This window comes from Anoplopoma fimbria, chromosome 6 (assembly GCF_027596085.1).
Source record: "Anoplopoma fimbria isolate UVic2021 breed Golden Eagle Sablefish chromosome 6, Afim_UVic_2022, whole genome shotgun sequence".
NCBI lineage: Eukaryota > Metazoa > Chordata > Actinopteri > Perciformes > Anoplopomatidae > Anoplopoma > Anoplopoma fimbria.
In genome coordinates, this window is record NC_072454.1 from 18,988,212 (window position 1) to 18,997,618 (window position 9,407).

Consider the following 9,407-nt stretch of genomic DNA (forward strand, 5'->3'; position numbering starts at 1 on the left):
CCACAGAGTTAATTAGATCATTACATCTAATAAAAGAAGCACATCTTTCTGGTTGTAAACGTGTCCATGCATGAGACAGGGGAGTTGGGTTACAGGGGTTAAAAGAGTACTCTGCCCATTGTGCATTACACTTCTATTACGTTGTCAGACTCCAAATAGACTGGTAACAAAAAGGATCAAAAGCAATACACACTAAGTATGATGTAAAATTGAGTATGTAGTTCGTTCACTCTGCATAGTATGTGGCGTTTGTGTACGTGGGAAATGCCTGGACGCATACTACATTAGCAAGAAGAATACTACGAGACGTGAGCTTACTCAAAAGCCCCACAATGCATTGCGTTTGGGTGCCTTGAGACCGGTCTTATGAGATTTTGAGCCAGGCTAAAAGCTGTTAATATGTGTCATTTTATGTATGTTTTACACCCCAAGAAGTACCTGCACACTCTGATGGGTAAAATCCGCGTACAAAAAAAAATAAAAAACATGTGTATAAGATGATTTATTTATGCCTTCCTGTTTCCCTCTCCAGTGATTTTTCTCAGCAAGAAGCCCAAGGAGAAAGAGCTGGACTCTAAGAGCCAAGTGATCGATGGCATCAGCAGGTTGATCTGCACAGCTAAGCACCAGCACACGATGCTGAGAGGTAAAGCCGACGTTCAATAACACAACCCCACAACCCCACAGCTGAGGCTCTGCTGCCATCTGGTGTTGTTCTGCTGCATAACAGCGGCCAGTGGAAAAAAAAACAAAAAAACAGAAGCATCTATTATGAAATGTTCAATAATGTTATTCACTTATTCCTGCATTTAATTATGATCCTCTTTCGTCCTCAGTCACTATTGACGGAGTGGAGTGGAACGATGTGAAGTTTTTCCAGCTCGCTGCCCAGTGGCCGACACATGTCAAGCACTTCCCGGTGGGGATCTTTGGTTACACTAAGCCCGGGTGACCGTGGCAACCATCCACCCAACCTGCCACCAGACTCTCCGCTGCACTTGTCTCACCGAGAGGCTCCAGAGAAGTAGAGGAAAAGCCAACTGGCCCCCCCCCCGGCAGTACTAGTTTTCCTGTGGAAATCTTACTGACTCACAACCACGTGTTCAATACACAAATTTCATGTTGTCAATTGGATGTTTTTGATGTCGACGTTATTGGGTGTTTTGTTGTTGTTGTTGTTTTTTACACACTACAAAAAGAACAAGTACTATTTTGTAAGGTTTGTGCTACCGCCTCGGAGGTATCTTGACAATTTGCCACATTTGGATAACGGCAGCTGTGTTTGCACTTTGTTTTTGTTAAAATTTTATTATTTCTGTGAAATCCTACATTTATTGTTACTCTATAGACAATGGAGGAGTGTGATGGTGATGTGCAGTGGCGTGTGTGAGATTGTTTGAGACCGTGTTTGTTGTTTGTTGTTGAAAGTTGGACTATTGCTGTGAATCTAGATGGAATCATTCTCTTCTAACTCAGTTTTCCTACTCGTCCCTTTACTTTCTCAAAAAAGGTCAATTTTTATAGAAAGGAACAGAAAGTTCTGTTTGCCTCGTGGCTTTTTAGGACCTCGTGTACCTAAAGCAAACACAAACAAATAACTAAAGTAAGGTATTTTTGAAGGTAGCTATAATGAATGTAGCTATGGAGCATTTGTAACATGTAAGAAGTACAAATCAAATCAGTTTGTTATTGTAAGTGCTTAAGCTTTTGTATGAGTGTACATTCAGACTGTACAGTAACATCGACTTAGAAGCAGGGTTAACGTGACACCACAGGACATATTTCAACTATCAACAGCTGAACGCCAAATTTAGTTGTGACTGTATGAACTGTCGTATTGTTTCAAGGCCCCCCCCCCTCCCAACTCTCCCACCCCCACCCAGTGTTCAGCTCGATGTACTGGCTTACCTGAGCGGACGTCTCACAGACCTGCAGTAAACAGACACTGGATTTCTCCAGATGTGCAGTGACGTGCCAAAGTCAAGTTTGTTTTACAGAGTAACCACCAGAGCTCTTGGCTTGGCCAAACTTCATAGCAAGTTGAACATAAAAACTAAAGTCGTACATTTGATGTGTTCGTGGTCCCTGTGGAGATCAGTATTTAGATTTACTGAGATATTAATCTTGACAAATTTACCAGTTAGTGCTCCACATTTGGCCAATTGTAATCCCATTTAAGCATTTACAAGACGTGTGCACATCCTAACCAAGCAATTACCGCTGTGTCCTTTTTTGTTACAGCTTCACCGTAGCAGGACACGCAAGTTGTACCTGATCTAAAAAAACCACACTGATAGGTCAGTCGGTATTGTGTAGGCCTGCTATGGGAAAAATGAGTTGGACTTGAAACATGCTTTGACAGTTGTGTCGAGCGCAGTGCAAGTATTGAATTACTTTAAAAATATGACGACAAGCGTATGGAGCCTCGCCAGATGTCCAAGTCACTGCCTGTATGTGTGTGCGTGTGCGTCTGTGTAGGTGTGCTCTATGTTCGATGGTACTCCCTGAATAGTGTTACGTGAAACTTTTGCAATAGGAAACCTTTGGACAAAGGGCCTTCTGTATGAGGTAGTTGTTGCTTTTTTTTATGAAAGTGAAGACTTAGAAGCTTTGATTGGCTGGCTATTTTTAAGTAATGTATATACATATATACAAGATGTTTGTGAAATTGCAAACCCCGCCCCCTCCCCTCCCACTAAATTGAAAGCACAAATAGCTTCCCTTTATTTCTTGACATAAATGCCAAATATATATTTCAAGAACTCATGACTATGAAGTTGACTGGTACAATGCAAACACTTACTAGGTTTGTCGTTTCTCATACATTTCCCTGACTTTGTAATGCACTTTTACGTGGTTTCTACATATTTTTCGCTCAAATTGGGACACACTTTGTTTTGAGGTGACGTGTTATATATTTGAAATGTAAAACCACTACCTATAGTCAAGAGAAGGCCGTTCTTTTGTTTTCTAAATGATCCTTTTTTCATATGGATGTTGATGGTGTTCGAGCGCCCTATGAGGTCTGGAAACTGTCTGTTACTTTGTTTTGCCACTTGATGTTGAAAAGCTTATTTTGCAGCTACCACCATACGTGTCTGCCTGTGACTGTACAGTCAAGTTTTCTTGTCTCCTGCTTTTTGAAAGGGTTCACCGTCTTCTTTTAGTCGGGGGAAACTAACCGGCCCTTACAGATCTGTAAACTCGGGCTGTGAAGTGTTAGCCAGGGCAGAGTTATTTGAGGGAATCTGTCATGAGAGTTAGCCTTTTGAATACTAAACGGGCATAATGACAAGTGTATTTCAATGTATTTGACCTCGAGTTCTTTTTTTTCTTTTTTTTCCTAAATCTAGACGTAGCATGGGGGTGTTTCACAAGTTTCGGATCAATGAGCAGGCATGCTCACTCTGTCGCCATAATTTAGCACAGCAACAAATTAACTCTTAAATATCAGTGATTAGTGTTTCATTGATGGTCAAACTACAATTCCAACATGCCATCTCATTGCTCCTGTTACTTGAAATGCCACCCAGTGTCTTTGCACAAACCCTATTTTAAATGACATGACAGTATTTTTAAATTTACCACTACAAATATGGATTACTCTGCATGTTTTACTATAGATGTAAATATGTTTTGGATTTTTATATTGTTTTGTTTCTTTCCATGCTCTCACAAGCAGTTGTGTTTAATAAAATTTTTAATCTTCTGTACAAACAGCTCATCTTTATTCATATTTTCTCTCCGAAACATTGGACTTGTTTTCATTGTGAGGACAAAAATAACATTGCGAGTGATAAGCAAGAGTCCACAATCAACAGCCTTGAAAATGTCCAGTGTGTTACTTGGCTGAGATTGAGGGCAGGTTGACGTAAACCTTCATCGGAGGCAGCGGTTTGATCTTGCGTCCTGCCCAGCCTCCCTTTCTCTGCCACAGGCCGCTGGAGGGGCGGATGCCGAGCCAGCGGTTGCGCCCGGCTTTGCCAATGATCCGTTTATTGTGGTCGATGTTGGACACGCGTCCTACCGTTACAATGCAGGTCTCCAATACCTGTGTGTGTCAAGATGAAAACATTCAGTTCAGAGCTTGGTTTTATCACAGCAGGTGGAATCTTAATCCAGATAAACTCACCTGAACCTGTTGCTTCGAAGGAAGCTGAAGGATTGCGGTTCCATTTACTTTACGGAGCAAGATGCCACTTGTGCCTGAAAACCAAAAGGAACAACAGACAACTTTTCAGTTTAGGGATTATGGGTTCCCATATTTTACAGCAGCTATCGTCTTCTTACAAAGGCCTGAAGCATTCAAACAACATCAAATGAAACGATCGATCTCTTTCATTAAACTGTCACAAGGATGCACAGCAACAAAACAGAATTTAGGTGTAGGATCTGGCGCTATCTAGTGATGAGGTTGCAGATTGCCACCAACTGAAACATCTCCCGCTTGCCAAGCTTGAAGGAGAACTACAGTGGCCGATGCGAAAACGCACATGGCCCTATTTGGAGCCAGTGTTTAATTTGTCCCATCTGGGCTACAATAGAAACATGGCCGCCGCTAAGTATGGAGATATAAACGGCTCTTTCTTAGAATTTGACAAACACCACGATTCATATTTTCTGATTATTATACACTAAGGAAAACATATTTATTAACATTATATTCCATTTCCGCCCATAGATCCCACTACTCATGGTTCCTTTAATACTTAATTTTAAGACAAATTTATTGCCCCCCAAAAAAAAAAGATCAGCGTCATGAGCCAAAATCAAACATGCATCTAGGAAATACCAAGTACAACAAACAGATGCAAATAATAGACTACCTGCAGCACGAATGTACTCTGACCCCTTCCCTGGTTGTATCTCGAGGTTGTTGACCAGTGTCCCGACAGGCAGAGCTCCCAGTGGGTACGCATCACCCTCATTGGCCGAGACTGCAAAGTAAAACAATAGAATACGACATCATTTAGTGTTTAACACAGATGATCTTTACTTCCATCATCTCGAGGGAGGGTTTGAAACATGACAAACCAGAGTGGATCTTATACCTGCCATGCGTCCAATAACTCCAGATGTTTTGATGATGTCTCCTGCCTGCATGTTCTCTGTTGCAATGATCCATCTTTTCCGGTTGCCTCCAGCTACCAGGGCAATGTCAGCAGACCTGTGTATCACAGATTATGACCATGGACTGTGAGTTCAGAATACGTAATCAAAGTGTCACTGTGTAGGGAGAGCTGACCTCACCTGCATGGGTCGTAACGGACTTCTACCACCTTCTCTTCAAAGGGCTTGGCCTCATTGTTTGGTTCATAGCGCAGTCGCTGAAAGTCGATCATCCTGTATTTTTGTTTATGGCCTCCACCGATGCCATGTGTCCGTATCCTTCCTGCACGGCAGAGAAAAAGATGAGAAACTCTTTGCACAAGTCGGAACAGCTGTTAGAAAATCAAATATATCGCTAAATGCTGCCAGCCCTGTAGACAAGGCTGGACTTGACTTCTTATAGACCACTTAAGTGGATAAAAAAAAAAAATGATGATTAGGTTATTCTCATACTTAGAAAATGGTCTAACAGGTGCTCTATTTCATATTTCAAACCAGGTCTGCAGAATATTCAAAATAATTAATTATCAAGTCTTCCCCCAATCATGTTTTCAGTTCTATTTTAACGCTGTTCAAGACTTGCGGAAATGTTATTCGATTGGATGATTTCAGTTTTTCCTCAGTCAAGACTTCTGTACGTAACCTTGTATAAGTTCACATCAAAGGCTGTTTTACTTAGTCTAATCAAACCTTGACTTTAGATTTTAAGCTGTTTTTCTATTTGTATAATCAGGAGAAGGGGCAGTTTCACTGATTTTCTCCCAATCCCATAAATCTGGGTCTATTTTAAAACTTTCGGGGCTTATGGCAGTAAGGCCTCAACTAGATTGACACTGAAGGCCAAAAGACTGTTTTAAACTCAGTTTGAGATTTTTATGTTTTTAACCTATCAGGGAAAACAGAACAAGGGGCCAATCCAGAGGTGCATATTAGATACCAACTACAACCTCGTCCTCCTCCAGCCTTGCTTGCAAGCACACAATCATTGATTCTATTCTTCTACATTGACCACAGTCTTTACCCGAGTGGTCTCTGCCTCCGGTCTTTTTCATTCCCATAGGCCTGGTGGTGTACTTCTCCCTCTGCTTCCAGAAGGTCCTGTTCTGCTCCAGAGAGGCTGTGGTGAGGAAGCCCCTGCACTGTCCCACCGTCGTGGTCACCGGAGTACCAAGTCTGGTTTGTGCAACTGCCTGTAATCACAATTAAACAATATAGATTGTGTGGTGGCTGTGATGAGTCAGATCTTCAGTGTGAATGATGGACAGTGGACGTTTACCTGCGAGGAGAGCAGAGCAGGCTGGGAGAGAGTCAATGAGCGCAGGGCTCGAGTTAGACACGACAGCGCCATGATAACAGCGTCCTCCTGACAGACCTGAGGAGCAGAGGAGAGGCAGTCTGACCGCTGGTAGTGGCTTCAGTTGATCGGTCTTTTTCACTGGCAGGCGTGCAACAAAAGCTCGACTATATCGAACGTGGTACAAATATGTCTCCTGCTTTTACCTCAGCATCTTACTTAAGTGAGCCTGAATGAGTCAAACCATTAGAGGTCAATTAAAATAACATTTCCTACTACGTTCCAATTGTATCCTATACTGCCATAACCCTAACGTTGCAGTAACCTTACCAAATGGCTAATAAACATGAGCTATTGCTATCTTAGCCTTATGCTTAATCTAGCTCAATAACAACACTTACGTTTTATTTTCGGTTTTAATAAACCCAGACGAATTGGCCTGTTATCTCATGTCCATTTGCAAAATAACTCAGTGAAATATTAACATAAACCAACCTTTTTTAATTGACTTATTTCATCACAAGCTTCTCACCGACGTCCTTCACAGTCTTGCACGCTACGTCGCGCACTGATGACGTATTCACCAACTCTGGAATCTCACTGAATGAGTTAAAGTTGACTATTTGTAATATAACGGTATCCATTGTACCTTGTCAATAGCTCGCAGGGTATGTGTTTACACCAGTTTTTAAAACTGTCATAATACATACTGTACAGTTATATTAGATAAATCTACCGGCTTCTCCAGTCTCTGACAGCTGGTTTAAAACTCGCCTCTAGGGGGCAGAGTTGTCCTCTTACATATTGAATGCGGTCTCCAACTAAATAAATACAACGTAATGTTTGTCTCCCACTTACCTGATTTATCCTACTTTTTCATGAGCCCCTTGTTTTACAGGTAAATTAACAATACAAAAGAAATTATTTAAGCTTTCAAACTCATTACTTTCATTTTGTCCCTTCACACCAAATGTTTAGAAACATAATACGGGTTAGTATTATAAAGAAGATTGTGTTGCTGTGGGAAATATTGCAAGATGGCTGTTAGTGAACATTAACTGCAAGCCCTTGTTGTAGTTTGTCCCTTAACCTAATAGATGAAGAAAAAACACTATTGTATAAGAATTGGCTGTGTTTTTTTCAGATTTTTGCAATAAGTTTACTTTGGATTTACTTTCATAATAAATCTATTTTTCAGTTTTTTCATCATGTGCCATATATAAATGTGTAATTTTAGTAACATCTTCATACTATCTGAAAACACAAAAGAGGAACATGTTTATCTGGGTAAAGGAGAAACAAAAATCTATTATTATTTTCCCTTAGGGAGGGATTCATTGTGGAGCATTGAAATCATGCTGGACTGGTAGAATATCTGTCATCTGTTAAGGTTCACAAGTTAATTACTACATTTCACTATACGCTCTTTAGTATTCTTTCTGTGTGGGAATTTATGGACTATTATAGCGTAGTCGTTTGTCTTTGAAAATTCGATTTAAGTCTTCTGCATATCTGCAGTGCCATTTATATTTATTTTCCAAGTAAAAATGTAACACTTGAGAAATATTAGACTCAACATTTTTATAGATAGATATATATATATATATATATACACATACATACATATATATATACATACATACAGTGGGTACGGAAAGTATTCAGACCCCTTTAAATTTTTCACCCTTTGTTTCATTGCAGCCATTTGCTAAAATCGAAAAAGTTCATTTTTTTCGCATTAATGTACACTCAGCAACCCATCTTGACAGAAAAAAACAGAAATGTAGAAATTTTTGCAAATTTATTAAAAAAGAAAAACTGAAATATCACATGGTCATAAGTATTCAGACCCTTTGCTCAGTATTGAGTAGAAGCACCCTTTTGAGCTAGTACAGCCATGAGTCTTCTTGGGAATGATGCAACAAGTTTCTCACACCTGGATTTGGGGATCCTCTGCCATTCTTCCTTGCAGATCCTCTCCAGTTCTGTCAGGTTGGATGGTGAACGTTGGTGGACAGCCATTTTCAGGTCTCTCCAGAGATGCTCAATTGGGTTTAGGTCAGGGCTCTGGCTGGGCCAGTCAAGAATGGTCACAGACTTGTTCCGAAGCCACTCCTTTGTTATTTTAGCTGTGTGCTTCGGGTCATTGTCTTGTTGGAAGGTGAACCTTCGGCCCAGTCTGAGGTCCTGAGCACTCTGGAGGAGGTTTTCTTCCAGGATATCTCTGTACTTGGCCGCATTCATCTTTCCTTCAATTGCAACCAGTCGTCCTGTCCCTGCAGCTGAAAAACACCCCCATAGCATGATGCTGCCACCACCATGTTTCACTGTTGGGATTGTATTGGGCAGGTGATGAGCAGTGCCTGGTTTTCTCCACACATACCGCTTAGAATTAACGCCAAAAAGTTCAATCTTGGTCTCATCAGACCAGAGAATCTTATTTCTCATAGTTTGGGAGTCCTCCATGTGTTTTTTGGCAAACTCTATGCGGGCTTTCATATGTCTTGCACTGAGGAGAGGCTTCCGTCGGGCCACTCTGCCATAAAGCCCCGACTGGTGGAGGGCTGCAGTGATAGTTGACTTTGTGGAACTTTCTCCCATCTCCCTACTGCATCTCTGGAGCTCAGCCACAGTGATCTTTGGGTTCTTCTTTACCTCTCTCACCAAGGCTCTTCTCCCACGATTGCTCAGTTTGGCTGGACGGCCAGGTCTAGGAAGAGTTCTGGTCATCCCATACTTCTTCCATTTAAGGATTATGGAGGCCACTGTGCTCTTAGGAACCTTGAGTGCTGCAGAAATTCTTTTGTAACCTTGGCCAGATCTGTGCCTTGCCACAATTCTGTCTCTGAGCTCCTTGGGCAGTTCCTTCGACCTCATGATTCTCATTTGTTCTGACATGCACTGTGAGCTGTAAGGTCTTATATAGACAGGTGTGTGCCTTTCCTAATCAAGTCCAATCAGTTTAATTAAACACAGCTGGACTCCAATGAAGGAGTAGAACCAT

At 41.3% G+C, this 9,407-nt stretch overlaps 2 protein-coding genes across 2 annotated transcripts in view; one reads left to right on the forward strand and one right to left on the reverse strand.

Annotated features, from left to right (window-relative positions):
• Positions 1-2,502, forward strand: part of LOC129092238 (phosphofurin acidic cluster sorting protein 2-like) — a 43,617-nt gene extending 41,115 nt beyond the window's left edge. Inside the window, exons 23-24 of the mRNA XM_054600100.1 lie at positions 533-646; positions 837-2,502. Of these exons, the coding sequence (XP_054456075.1) occupies positions 533-646; positions 837-952 (230 nt within the window). The 3' untranslated portion in view covers positions 953-2,502. The remainder of the gene's footprint in view (positions 1-532; positions 647-836) is intronic.
• Positions 2,503-3,722: 1,220 nt separating this feature from the next.
• On the reverse strand, positions 3,723-6,985 carry mrpl2 (mitochondrial ribosomal protein L2). Its single transcript, XM_054600101.1, has 8 exons — positions 6,899-6,985; positions 6,386-6,481; positions 6,131-6,299; positions 5,251-5,392; positions 5,052-5,167; positions 4,827-4,937; positions 4,133-4,206; positions 3,723-4,051 (listed from the first exon to the last, which is right to left on the reverse strand). Exons 2-8 carry the CDS (start codon positions 6,455-6,457, stop codon positions 3,842-3,844), a joined length of 894 nt encoding a protein of 297 aa, XP_054456076.1. The 5' UTR covers positions 6,458-6,481; positions 6,899-6,985; the 3' UTR covers positions 3,723-3,841.
• Positions 6,986-9,407: the final 2,422 nt, after the last annotated feature.